This window comes from Capra hircus, chromosome 10 (assembly GCF_001704415.2).
Source record: "Capra hircus breed San Clemente chromosome 10, ASM170441v1, whole genome shotgun sequence".
NCBI classification, from domain to species: domain Eukaryota; kingdom Metazoa; phylum Chordata; class Mammalia; order Artiodactyla; family Bovidae; genus Capra; species Capra hircus.
Window position 1 is genome coordinate 59,801,905 of NC_030817.1, and position 14,729 is coordinate 59,816,633.

General features: G+C 42.7%; 1 protein-coding gene across 2 annotated transcripts in view; it reads left to right on the forward strand.

The window, feature by feature from the left end:
• The window catches only part of CDKL1 (cyclin dependent kinase like 1), a 57,249-nt gene that overhangs the window by 38,209 nt on the left and 4,311 nt on the right, over positions 1–14,729 (forward strand). For both annotated transcript variants that reach the window (XM_018054368.1, XM_018054370.1), the window contains exons 4-8: positions 4,616–4,688; positions 7,124–7,214; positions 7,770–7,970; positions 10,582–10,664; positions 13,773–13,829. In XM_018054368.1, coding sequence (XP_017909857.1) covers positions 4,616–4,688; positions 7,124–7,214; positions 7,770–7,970; positions 10,582–10,664; positions 13,773–13,829 — 505 coding nt within the window. The remainder of the gene's footprint in view (positions 1–4,615; positions 4,689–7,123; positions 7,215–7,769; positions 7,971–10,581; positions 10,665–13,772; positions 13,830–14,729) is intronic.

Consider the following 14,729-nt stretch of genomic DNA (forward strand, 5'->3'; position numbering starts at 1 on the left):
AGATCTTCCTGAACGAGGGACTGAACCCTGGTCTACTGCATTGCAGGCGGATTCTGTATCATCTGAGCTACCAGGGAAGGGCCCCACTATAAACCAGCGACTCAAGCTGACACCTTGGTGTCATTCCTTGACTCCTCTCTGAATCTCATATCGTCTCTCGGAGAATCCTGAAGACTCTATTTCTAAACTATGGATTTTTTTTCTATAAAAATCTGGCCACTTCTCCTCACCTTAACCACTACCTCAGATATTGTCCTATGTCAAGAAGCTTTCTAGAGCACCTGTGTCAGATATCAGCACCCTTTCCAGGGCAGCACCCTCTGTACATGCATGTGTATCCAATCCTAATCGAACACCACAGAAGAGATTCTATTCTTCTTTCTTTCCATATCTGTCACTCCCTTATCTGAGAGTGAAAAACTTGACTTCTATCATCGTCATAAAAACGGTCTTAAAGATCAGATAAAATGCATGGAAAAATCGGAAAGTGAAGTGAGTAGCTGACCCAAGATGGTACTAGGTAGCTTGCACAGAGTTTTTACGTTTGAAAATTGTGTAATAAGGTACTTAGTGTTAGACGAGCACTAATGATACACTCTATATGTTTTGAAGAGAAATCTGACTATGGCTCAGATCATGAACTCCTTATTACCAAATTCAGACTCAAATTGAAGAAAGTAGGGAAAACCGCTGGAGCATTCAGGTATGACCTAAATCAAATCCCTTATGATTATACAGTGGAAGTGAGAAATAGATTTAAGGGCCTAGATCTGATAGATAGAGTGCCTGATGAGCTATGGAATGAGGTTCGTGACATTGTACAGGAGACAGGGATCAAGACCATCCCCATGGAAAAGAAATGCAAAAAAGCAAAATGGCTGTCTGAGGAGGCCTTACAAATAGCTGTGAAAAGAAGAGAGGTGAAAAGTAAAGGAGAAAAGGAAAGATATAAGCATCTGAATGCAGAGTTCCAGAGAATAGCAAGAAGAGATAAGAAAGCCTTCTTCAGCAATCAATGCAAAGAAATAGAGGAAAAGAACAGAATGGGAAAGACTAGAGATCTCTTCAAGAAAATTAGAGATACCAAGGGAACATTTCATGCAAAGATGGGCTCGATAAAGGACAGAAATGGTCTGGACCTAACAGAAGCAGAAGATATTAAGAAAAGGTGGCAAGAATACACAGAAGAACTGTACAAAAAAGACCTTCACGACCCAGATAATCATTATGGTGTGATCACTCATCTAGAGCCAGACATCCTGGAATGTGAAGTAAAGTGGGCCTTAGAAAGCATCACTATGGACAAAGCTAGTGGAGGTGATGGCATTCCAGTTGAGCTGTTTCAAATCCTGAAAGATGATGCTGTGAAAGTGCTGCACTCAATATGCCAGCAAGTTTGGAAAACTCAGCAGTGGCCACAGGACTGGAAAAGGTCAGTTTTCATTCCAGTTCCAAAGAAAGGCAATGCCAAAGAATGCTCCAACTACTGTACAATTGCACTCATCTCACACGCTAGTAAAGTAATGCTCGAAATTCTCCAAGCCAGGCTTCAGCAATACGTGAACCATGAACTTCCTGATGTTCAAGCCGGGTTTAGAAAAGGCAGAGGAACCAGAGATCAAATTGCCAACATCCGCTGGATCATGGAAAAAGCAAGAGAGTTCCAGAAAAACATCTATTTCTGCTTTATTGACTATGCCAAAGCCTTTGACTGTGTGGATCACAATAAACTGTGGAAAATTCTGAAAGAGATGGGAATACCAGACCACCTGACTTGCCTCTTGAAATCTCTGTATGCAGGTCAGGAAGCAACAGTTATAACTGGACATGGAACAACAGACTGGTTCCAAATAGGAAAAGGAGTATGTCAAGGTTCTATACCTGCTTATTTAACTTCTATGCAGAGTACATCATGAGAAACGCTGGGCTGGAAGAAACACAAATTGGAATAAAGATTTCCAGGAGAAATATCAATAACCTCAGATATGCAGATGACACCACCCTTATAGCAGAAAATGAAGAGGAACTAAAAAGCCTCTTGATGAAAGTGAAAGAGTAGAGTGAAAAAGTTGGCATAAAGCTCAATATTCAGAAAACGTAGATCATGGCATCCGGTCCCATCACTTCATAGGAAATTGATGGGGAAATAGTGGAAACAGTGTCAGACTTTATTTTGGGGGGCTCCAAAATCACTGCAGATGGTGACTGCAGCCATGAAATTAAAAGATGCTTACTCCTTGGAAGAAAAGTTATGACCAACCTAGATAGCATATTCAAAAGCAGAGACATTACTTTGCCGACTAAGGTCCATCTAGTCAAGGCTATGGTTTTTCCTGTGGTCATATATGGATGTGAGAGTTGGACTCTGAAGAAGGCTGAGTGCTGAAGAATAGATGCTTTTGAACTGTGGAGTTGGAGAAGACTCTTGAGAGTCCCTTGGACTGCAAGGGATCCAACCAGTCCATTCTGAAGGAGATCAGCCCTGGGATTTCTTTGGAAGGAATGATGCTAAAGCTGAAAATCCAGTACTTTGGCCACCTCATGCGAAGGGTTGACTCATTGGAAAAGACTCTGATGCTGGGAGGGATTTGGGGCAGGAGGAGAAGGGGACGACCGAGGATGAGATGGCTGGATGGCATCACCAACTCGATGGGCGTGAGTTTGAGTGAACTCCGGGAGCCGGTGATGGACAGGGAGGCCTGGCGTGCTGTGATTCATGGGGCGCAAAGAGTCGGACACGACTGAGCGACTGAAGTGAACTGAACTGAATGATACACTATTATAATTTACTTTTACATGCTCTTTTTTGCATAATTTCTTTTGGGAAATGTTCTTAGAGACTAGATGCCTGGTTCTGAATAACCGTATATGAATACTTGGTTACACAATCAAAATATATTCTGTTTATTGTTTTTTTCTGGACAAAAAGTGGAGGCTTGGGGAAAGCACGTCACCTGAAATGTCCTTGTCTTAGTTGTGTTTTTCTAGGCCTTTCTTTCTAGACAGGTGAGATTTTTCTGGCATCTCTACCCTGTGTCATTAGAATAAGGAAGAGAAATTGGAGAAAAGCTACTTCAGCCCAGGAGTGTCCCAGATCTTCTTCCTGGAAGTGGCCTCTTTGTTTCCTCCACATTGTCCCACTGTTACAGCATCCCCTTATCTGCCTGAAAGGATTTCCTGAACATCTGGCCTGTGACAACAGTGGCCTCATACCCCCTCCCAGAGGCTGGAAGTGACTTTTTTGGGTCACCTTGACACGAGTACTCAAGAGTTTCCTCCCTAGTATACATATTAGTTCTGGCTGAGGATCACAACAACATTGTTTAATGTTTGATTTGTGAAAACAGTAAGTCTAACTGGTAGGCCAGAGTCTCTGAAAAATAAATGTATTCTTTCTGTGGTTCATTTTGAATGCATGCTAAGTCGCTTCAGTCATGTCGGACTCTTTGTGACCCCGTGGACTGTAGCCCGCTAGGTTCCTCTATCCATGAGATTCTCCAGGCAGGAATACTGGAGTGGGTTGCCATGCTCTCCTCCAGGGGATCTTCCCCACCCAGGGATTGAACCCAGGTCTCTTATGTCTCCTGCACTGGCAAGCAAGTTCTTTACCACTAGCATTCATTTTACTCATTGCCTAATACTTAAAAAGAAATACTCTCAGGGGATTTCCCTAGCAGTCCAGTGGCTAAGACTCCATGCTTCCAGTGCATGGGGTCCAGGTTTGATCCCTGGTCAGGGAAATAGATCCCACATGCTACAGCTAAAGATCCTGTATGCTGCAACTAATACCCAGGGCAGCCAGTAAAATTAAATAAATAAATATTTTTAAGAAGTGCGCTGAAAGGTGGTGCTGTTTCCTGATTTGCACAAAGGACCTAGTAGGCTATTGGTTGCCCTGGTTATGTAAACCTACAGTCAGGGAGGAAGTGCTAAGAACATTGGAATAAAGTTTAGATGTTGTGATAGAGGACAGGGCAGGAAGATGTAAGCAGGATGCAACCGGCTACCAGAGAAAAGACGTGTGAGGAAAGAACCAAGCTGCCTATGTGGGAAACACACACAGGTTGGTTATTCTGGCCTGTTGTATGGTGTGCAATGTAAACCTCCTCTTTACCTTCAATAAAACCTTCATTACCTAAAAAAAAAAGTGCTTCCTCAGGAATCTGAAAAAACCCCAGGCCCATCTGTGGAAGATGAGTTCTACTTCAAGGCCATTGGTTGGGGCAACTTGAAAAAATAGGCAGCATCTTTTATGCTTGATATTCACTAACTTGCCATCAACAAAAAGCTCCTTATAGCAATGGAACTCCAGTTACCAGGCAGGTTCCCAGTCACAGATGTTCGAGGTAGGTGGCCCTCAGTACTTGCTGAAATCCCACTGGGGCTTCATGGTCCTTTTCTGGAGGCGTAGATGTTGCACCTTGCCATCCCTGGACTTCAGCAGTGTTCTCATCACAGGTTTTCTACACTCTGGACCCTCTCCAATGAGTTAGATGACCGTATGTGTCACCTAGGGTTTTCCACTACTTGAGCGTGTCTTGGTTTATTTCCTTTTTTGAGCTGAATTCCATCGAAACACTAAAGAGTGTATCTGTGTTGCTTCTTTTTTTTTTAGGGTACCAGAACATCTCGTGAAGAGCATAACTTGGCAGACACTGCAAGCTGTAAATTTTTGCCATAAACACAGTGTAAGTCTCATGATCCCCCTCTAAAAATCAGAAGGCTGCCTTTCACCTGAGGTGGAATCTTTGTACAGAGTTTATATCATACTTTTGTAGATAGGCCTTTTTCACCCAAGTCTTTATAAGCCTGTTTGAGGAGTACATAGAAGCTAAAAATGCCGACCTAAGCTATTCCTTCTTGTTCACATTTTAAAGATGTATGTTTATGATTTTGAGAAAGTAGTTTTGTTTATGTTGCTTAGAAACTGCCCAGATTTAAGGTAGACTCCTTCCCACTTGGAGTCCATGTTGCTCTGGTACCCTCAAAATACTGTGAAATTGGGGAGGGGAACCCCAGGTGACTCATGCCTGTTGCATACATTACGTGGAGTCCCAAGTGTGATGCACACCTGCTCGTGTCTGCGTAGGTGAGTTAGAAGTGCCAGGGCTGCAACGAAGCAGCCAGTGGAAACCTCGTGAGCACTCTCAGCCACAGCAAGGCTAGCAGGAGATACAGTGGACTGCTGCCCACGTGGTGGGACTTCACAAATACTGGGTAGCCTGCTACTCCCTTGGCTTCAACACAGCCCACTCCCTGCATGCAGGAAGCCAGACTCCAATATCAGAGCTTCATTTTGGCCCCAAGGGCAGTTTACTGCATTTTGTCATCCTGACAACGTCCAGGGTCAATTTCACTGGTAGGGCTGAAATGCCTTCCTCGAGCTGTTCTAATTTTTTTTTCCCCTGAAGCTGCCTTCCCAGAAGGAAATATGAGAGTAGGCAGCACTTCTCCCAGCTGAGCCTCCACCTAGCTGAAGGCTACAATCTGTGTCCAAATGCGTGCACACCAGGGAGTATGGATGCCTTATATGTACTGCTCTTCACTGCGAGTGAGGGCCAGCAGTTTCCTGATAGCAGGTTTTAGGAGCGGGGTGGGAGAGTGGGGGGAGCGAGAGAGACGGCAGAAAGGCCCTGGTGGGGAAAAGCAGAGACACGAAGAGCAAATATAATGCATACCACAGCTCCCTGGAGAGCCCCTGAAACTGGCCACATGTGCTTGGGGGGAGGGCTGTAGAAACTTGTAAAGAATTCCCAGAACAGAATAGGAGCACATTCTTGCTTACAAGTACTTCTGACCATCTGTCATCACGATATTCCAGGGTGTACCCATTATAGTAATATTTGAAGCCAGGGGTAAAAAAGTGGAGATCTCAGGGCCATTAATTGCTGAGAACCAGATCTGTTGTAACAAAATAATTCAGAAATTGTCCCCCCCCCAATTTTTCCAGAATAATAAATACCCGTGGGGAAACACTGACACCCAGGTCTCACCCTGAAGATCCTTTGGAGTGAGAACTAGGCCAGGCATAAGAGGAACCTCTGTCCTAGCTCCAAATTTTAGAAAGTCAAGAACACCCCAGGGTATCAGCCCTAAACCAGAGAGGGTCTCTCGGATTGCAGAAGCCGCCAACATTCTCCTCCAGAGAGGATAACAATGGAGAGAAGGTTATTAGGAGCCTGAACAGTATTTTGACCTCACTGTTATTTTTATGTAATTGCTAATTGGTTGTTTTTATTGTTGTTGAAGATTTGTTCCTTACCAAAAAAAGCACCATTTAATAGGAAAATCATGTGAAGGTTCTTAAGCATTCTTCTAACATCACCCTGTTAAACAATGTCAGCTGTGGTCTGGAAACCACAGGTGATTTGTGTCTAATCCCTGGTGGTGGCGTGGGGGCTACATCCGGTGGGGTGGAGGGGCAGTAAGGAGGCTGGATGTGTGTGGGATGGAGCTGACATCTAGTGACTCCCCAGAGGGTGTGCGCTGCCCGCGTTTGTTTATCTTGTGGGGACAAATGTCAGAGCTGGAAGGGAGGTCTCTTGGCAAGCTGCTGCTTCCCACCCATCTCTTCCTCAGCTTATCTCAGCAGGCCCAGGGCTTGTCCTGTTTACCAGGCGGAATGTGTTCTGTTCTCAGTTAAACAACTGGATTATGAATTCTGCTTAGGCACCAACTTGCAGCTCCTGCAGCCATGCTGCAGTCCTCACCCAGAGCCTTTTAACATTTCCTCTGTCACCTAAGGTAGCCAGATTAAATACACCCGGTTAAATTTGAATTTCAAGTAAACAGTCATAAACACTTAAGTATAAATATGTTCCAAACACTACATGGGATGTACTTCTACTAAAAAAATTATTATTTATCTTGCTACTCTACTTTTATTTTATTTTTTTCCACATTTATTGGTCCTTTAGGGCCCTTCAGGAACTGGGGTTGATTCAGGCTATGGTGGTTATGGTGCTAGATTTATTTTAGGCTACTGTTTTGTAGTCTGTTATCTAAAAGGTCATTGAGAGGTTCAAACAGCCTCAGATATTTGCTGGATATTCACGTATTTTATTTAGTCCATATATTAGGGTTGCTCCTGTTTAATCTGCTCGGGTTTGATGTTTGTGACTAGTGCATACACAGGGATGTGAAGCCGGAAAACATCCTCGTCACGAAACAGTCTGTGATTAAGCTTTGCGACTTTGGATTCGCTCGACTTTTGAGTGAGTATCAAAGTTTTCTTTAGTTAAGTGTCAAAGCCAGGGAGATTGTTAATATGATAAGGGATCTAAGTGCTATAGGAAGCTAGTTCTTGTATATTTAGGGCATAAGCTTGCAAGTCTACAATTAATGAAAACACACATACAGTGGTTTAAAAATGTATATGCTATATGTAAATTTTATCACAATAAAGGGCTTACTAATATGTATATTACCCTTCATTTTTTGCTAAAATAGTGCTTTTAAAAACTACTATTTTAGAAGAGTGGCTTTTAATGTTGGCTGTAGATTAGAATCATCTGGGAAGCAATAAACTCTAAACACCATATTGATACCCCTCTAGGGATTCTGGTTTAACTAGACTGGTGTGGGGCTCAAACATCAGTAATTTTCAAAAAGGACTATGTTCCAGGTGGTTTTCATGTGTAACCAGTGCTGTGAAGCACCGATTTGGAAAAACCGCAGGTGGGGCACGAGTTTGATTTCCCAGGTCTTCGCCCTCCCGGTTCTGACTCCCTGCACTGCTCCGTCTATTTCCATGTCCCATGGCTGGCCAGCTGGACCGAGCGACTACTACACAGACTACGTGGCTACCAGGTGGTACCGCTCCCCAGAGCTGCTGGTGGGGGACACGCAGTACGGACCCCCAGTAGATGTTTGGGCGATTGGCTGTGTCTTTGCTGAGCTGCTGTCAGGGGTTCCTCTATGGCCAGGAAAATCAGATGTGGATCAGCTCTATCTGATTAGGAAAACCTTGGGTAAGTGCTGGTTTTTGTCCCATCTTTTGGAAACCAGATACTTTTACCCATGTCAGAGCAGAGCAAGTTCCTAGTCTCATCCAGTGCCCTTTACAGTCACAAAACAGGGAAACTCTCAGAGCCTCATTGTAATGGCTCCATAAACAGTGTCCTTCGTAGGTATGTTAAGTTCAGTTCCGAGTCGCTCAGTCGTGTCCGACTCTTTGCGACACCATGAATCACAGTACGCCAGGCCTCCCTGTCCATCACCGGCTCCCGGAGTTCACTCAAACTCACGCCCATCAAGTCAGTGATGCCATCCAGCTATCTCATCCTTGGTCGTCCCCTTCTCCTCCTGCCTCCAATCCCTCCCAGCATCAGAGTCTTTTCCAATGAGTCAACCCTTCGCATGAGGTGGCCAAAGTACTGGATTTTCAGCTTTAGCATCATTCCTTCCAAAGAAATCCCAGGGCTGATCTCCTTCAGAATGGACTGGTTGGATCCCTTGCAGTCCAAGGGACTCTCAAGAGTCTTCTCCAACTCCACAGTTCAAAAGCATCAATTTTTCGGCGCTCAGCCTTCTTCACAGTCCAACTCTCACATCCATACATGACCACAGGAAAAACCATAGCCTTGACTAGACGGACCTTAGTCGGCAAAGTAATGTCTCTGCTTTTGAATATGCTATCTAGGTTGGTCATAACTTTTCTTCCAAGGAGTAAGCATCTTTTAATTTCATGGCTGCAGTCACCATCTGCAGTGATTTTGGAGCCCCCCAAAATAAAGTCTGACACTGTTTCCACTGTTTCCCCGTCTATTTCCCATGAAGTGATGGGACCGGATGCCATGATCTTCGTTTTCTGAATGTTGAGCTTTAAGCCAACTTTTTCACTTTCACTTTCATCAGGAGGCTTTTTAGTTCTTCTTTACTTTCTGCCATAAGGGTGGTATCATCTGCATATCTGAGGTTATTGATATTTCTCCCAGCAATCTTGATTCCACCTTGTATTTCTTCCAGTCCAGCATTTCTCATCATGTACTCTGCATATAAGTTAAAGAAGCAGGGGAACAGGATAGAGCCTTGACGTACTCCTTTTCCTATTTGGAACCAGTCTGTTGTTCCATGTCCAGTTCTAACTGTTGCTTCCTGACCTGCATACAGATTTCTCAGGAGGCAGGTCATCTCTTGAAGAATTTTCCACAGTTTATTGTGATCCACACAGTCAAAGGCTTTGGCATAGTCAATAAAGCAGAAATAGATGTTTTTCTGGAACTCTCTTGCTTTTTCCATGATCCAGCGGATGTTGGCAATTTGATCTCTGGTTCCTCTGCCTTTTCTAAAACCAGCTTGAACATCAGGAAGTTCACGGTTCATGTATTGCTGAAGCCTGGCTTGGAGAATTTTGAGCATTACTTTACTAGCATGCATGCAATTGTGCGGTAGTTTGAGCATTCTTTGGCATTGCCTTTCTTTGGGATTGGAATGAAAACTGACCTTTTCCAGTCCTGTGGCCACTGCTGAGTTTTCCAAACTTGCTGGCATATTGAGTGCAGCACTTTCACAGCATCATCTTTCAGGATTTGAAACAGCTCAACTGGAATGCCATCACCTCCACTAGCTTTGTTCGTAGTGATGCTTTCTAAGGCCCACTTTACTTCACATTCCAGGATGTCTGACTCTAGATGAGTGATCACACCATTGTGATTATCTCGGTCATGAAGATCTTTTTTGTACAGTTCTTCTGTGTATTCTTGCCACCTCTTCTTAATATCTTCTGCTTCTGTTAGGTCCTTAACATTTCTGTCCTTTATCGAGCCCATCTTTGCATGAAGTGTTCCCTTGGGATCTCTAATTTCCTTGAAGAAATCTCTAGTCTTTCCCATTCTGTTCTTTTCCTCTATTTCTTTGCATTGATCGCTAAAGAAGGCTTTCTTACCTCTTCTTGCTATTATTTGGAACTCTCCATTCAGATGCTTATATCTTTCCTTTTCTCCTTTGCTTTTTGCTTCTCTTCTTTTCACAGCTATTTGTAAGGCCTCCTCAGACAGCCATTTTGCTTTTTTGCATTTCTTTTCCATGGGGATGGTCTTGATCCCTGTCTCCTGTACAGTGTCACGAACCTCATTCCATAGTTCATCAGGCACTCTATCAGTCAGATCTAGGCCCTTAAATCTATTTCTCACTTCCACTGTATAATCATAAGGGATTTGATTTAGGTCATACCTGAATGCTCCAGCGGTTTTCCCTACTTTCTTCAATTTGAGTCTGAATTTGGCAATAAGGAGTTCACAATTGGAGCCACAGTCAGCTCCTGGTCTTGTTTTTGTTGACTGTATAGAGCTTCTCCATCTTTGGCTGCAAAGAATATAATCAATCTGATTTTGGTGTTGACCATCTGGTGATGTCCAATACAGCACCAATGAAAGGAAACCATAGAGCAGTGCTTGCTAACTGATCTAATGTTTTTGAGAGGATGAAAAACATTGTTTTTCTCTTTTTTGTTTTTTAAAAATTTTTATTGAAGTATAATTGACTTACAATATTGTGTTAGTTTCAGAAAACTATACCCAGTATTTTGTAATATATCTATAACTGATCTAATTTTACCTTTCTCTTTCTTCTTGTCCAAAGGAGACCTCATTCCTAGGCACCAACATGTATTTAGCACAAATCAGTACTTCAGTGGGGTAAAAATTCCAGACCCTGAAGATATGGTGAGTGACCTATTTTGGTAAGAGTTCTGTAGGTCAGAGCTACGTTTACCAGGGTATTTAAGTGGTGATCATTCTCACTCAATGAATATACATGGGGAGTTGCAGTCTAACTAGGTTTTGATAGTTAGGCACCTGCCTGAGCTCCATGGTCCATTTGGCACCAGAAGATCAGTCTAAGAGTGGAAAAAAAACCTGGAGCAAATTCGCTACAAGGCCCTGGCCTTCAGTGCTAATTTACAGACAGCTGATAGCAGAGCATAGCCATCATGTTGGACAGGATTGCAGAGCTCTTTGCCCCAAACTCGCCTGTCCATCATTTTCAGCAGTTGAAGCTACAAAGCTCAGAGCTGATCAACTTGTAGACGATGACTCCTCCAGGAAAATCCAGCATGGTCCAAGCCCCTACTCTGCTGTGCTCTCAGTCCCAGACCATGGGGGAAAATGGTGATGAACTTGCTTGGCCAGCCCCACTCTGATACTGTTCTTTTGGCCAATGTGGAGAAAACACATATTTTTCAAAAACTGAAAAAATTTAAAATGTGCGTAGTCTAAACTACTTTCAAGAATTTACTCCAGTGAAACTATTAGACAAGAGTAGAAAGATACTCTTGCCTGGAAAATCCCATGGACAGAGGAGCCTGGAAGGCTGCAGTCCATGGGGTTGCTGAGGGTCAGACACGACTGAGTGACTTCACTTTCACCTTTTGCTTTCATGCACTGGAGAAGGAAATGGCAATCCACTCCAGTGTTCTTGCCTGGAGAATCCCAGGGACGGGGGAGCCTGGTGGGCTGCTGTCTCTGGGGTCGCACAGAGTCAGACATGACTGAAGTGACTTAATAGCATAAAGATACAGCAAACATTTTTTTGATGGAAATATGACATTCTTTAACAGAAATCATTTCCTTTAAAGAATTAATTAAATAGGTTATGGTACGTCCTTACAATAGAAATACCACATAGCCAATAAAAATAATTAGATTCGTATGTAATCACCTGATAAAAAAGGTCCGTAACATATTACTAAATGAAAAAAGTTATAAAATAGTATCCATAATTTGACATAATTTTAATGAATTTTAAATAAATATACATGTTTACATGTATAAATATAAAATAATATGACAATCCCAAGAAAATCAGGCTATAAAGATTTTTCTATTTATGAAATAAATGGCTGCAAGGTATAGTATACCAAAATATTAACAGTGAATGTCTCTTTGTGGTGGGACAATTTGTTTCTTTCTTTATGGTTTTTTAAAGTGTCTTCTAATGAGCCTGTATTATAATCAGAAACATTTCAGAGCACAGTTAAGGTCTATGAAGTCCTGAGTTCCTACTGTCTAAGAAAGGTAGTTTCACACTGAAGTGAACCCTCCTCCATCACTCAGTTTCCAGATGGAGGCTCCAGCCGGTTCCATCAGAGCTGTCTGTCCCTGCAGACTCTGGGCCAGTCCTGCAGTGAGGTCTCCCACCTCCCGCCTCCCTGCCGCCACCCTCCGGCAGCACTGGGAATTAGGGAAAGTGGGGCAGCAGCGAGCTTTCAAGGCCGCAGAAGCAGGAATGACACCTGACATATGGCAGGCGACCCAGCTGCTCCCCTGTGACCTGGACATTCCCAGTGTCACACTAAATGTCCCTTAGTGAACTTCCTGTTTGCTCTTCTACCAGCGAAACCTCAGAAACAGCCCAGGTTTCATCGGTGTAAAAGGCTTCCCATGGTTTCCCAGAGGTTGTCCTGCAGGGGATTTCCTGTTGACAGAAACACAGGAAGATGCAGCGTGGAGGCTGCACAGGTTGAATATCTGTGCCCGAGTCCCTCTGCCCGTCAGCAGCCCTGCCCGAAGGAGGCCTGCATGCTTCTGGGGCAGGGAAACCGGCTAAGCAGGCAGGATGGGCCCCTGCCTATCACAGCCAACCGGCCGGCCTCGTCCCAGGCATCCTTGCTGAAATAGCAGCCCTCAGTGGTGCTCAGATTCAACGCACAAAAATAGCAAGAGAAATAGTTTAGCTTCGGGAGTGGAGTGGGCTGCTCTCAAAGGCTCATACAGATCTGCTTTAGGATTTTATTTTTCCCTGTTGATCTTAGGCAACTCCAAAACTGAGGCTCTTATTTCTTATCAGTGGTGAATAACTCCACACTTGGGAATTGGTTGCTGTTGGCTGGTTCCCTGAACTAAGTAACACTGTGCTCTTAAGCTTGATGGCAGCACCAGGGAACCACCGTCTTTATACACACGATTCATCTTGGTCATTTATTTGACTCAGCCTGGTTAGCTCTTAGTTTCTCAGTATTCCTGCGTTTTAGCCTCTTTATCAGTGGTGTGGGCTTCCCTGGTGGCTCAGACGGTAAAGAATCCGCCTGCAGTGTGGGAGACTTGAACTGGCCTGTCTGCCTGACATATGGCATTCCTTCTATTTTATAGTGTTTATTACTCCTGATTGTCGCCTGCCTGTGATCAGAGCAAAACAGCCTTAAATGGCCAAAGGAGATTGATGGATGTCTGCTCAGGAGACTCTTTAAACAGTGGCATAATCAGGGGGACAGCAGGCTCCTGTGGGAGGAGAGAACAGTGTTTATTCCAGAAAACCAAGAACATCTGTTCACCTGAGTAGGGAAAAATAATCTTTGTTACATAGCTCCCTTTAGGTAAATGTCAATAAATGCCATAATCAGGACCCCTTTCTAGAAATGCCAAACATTATTCTGAGACAAGGCAAGTTACATAAATTGGAGCAGAAAACAGGGAAATAACAATTGCTTGACAAGTGTTTTTTTTTCTTTTTTTTTTTCTAATTAGTATTCCCTCACAGTTTGCTACCTGAATCTGTTCTTTAGGAAGTAAAGGGGGTAAATGGTTAGGAAGAAAATTTGGAAAAGCAGTTTAGAGGATGGGGGAGAGTATAAGCTTATAAAACATTTTGGAAGTGGGGAAAGAAGGAACTTATGAAACAGACATAGGTGGGAGGTGGGGTGGGCAGAGGGTGGAGGAGGCAAAGAAGATTCCAGGAAGATGCTTCTCTCACTCAAAAATTCAATCTGAAATAACTTTATATTTGAATATATGCTGTAAATAAAATCCATGTTTTCTTTCTCTCTTTTTCAACAGGAACCACTTGAATTAAAATTTCCAAATATCTCTTATCCTGCCCTGGACCTCTTAAAGGTAAAATCATGGCTTCCAACAGACCTGGGAGCACAGGGCAGCTGAATCATTGGGGAATCTGAATGATTATGTCAATCCATGCATTGATAAGTGTTCCTTTTAGAATTCTTCTTCTCACTGGAAAAGTATATGTGCTTTTCATTTTTAAAATGAGTCACATAACAGTGAAAACAACTGTGAATATTTTTCACTTTAAATTACCCTAATATTGTACTTGAAATGTAAATTTTTAAGAGGAGGAATGTTTGTTTTACAAAAAGATCCTTTTCTTAAAAAAAAAAAAACCAACAAACTATTTAGCCATAGGATTCTTTTAAATAACCAACTCTAATATACTGAAAGTAGGTTTCAACTTTAAAACTTGATTTCCATACACATTTTCAAAAGTATATAGCCCTTGTGTAAAATGAAGTACCGATTAAAATATTTGCAAGCTAAGGTCAATGCCCCACCCATTATAAAAAGTATTTAAAACATTTACTGATGCATTTATAATTTTAGAAATGAGACAGTTCCTTGAGGTATGTAATTGTGAGATTTAATCTATCTAAGTATGAGCCCTCTAGCCTATTTACTGGCATAGCAAATAGTTAAGAATGATGTAACGTAAAGAGAGGTATGTCCCTTCTCCCTTACATACATGTAATACCTGGGCTATTTCTGGAAGAATATACAAAAAATGACTGATTTTAGAAGACAGAATGGGAGAACTAGAGTGATGGAGAGACTTTGCTACATACTGTATGAAGTTTATTTTTATCATGTGTAGATATTATTTTTTAAATTTAAAAAAACTAGTTTTTACAAAGTAAAGTCAAGTGCCCAAAACGGGTTAGGAGGATTATTCTAGTGGGACACTGAGGTGAACTCAAAAATCATGTCCTGCTCCCTCAGGGCAGA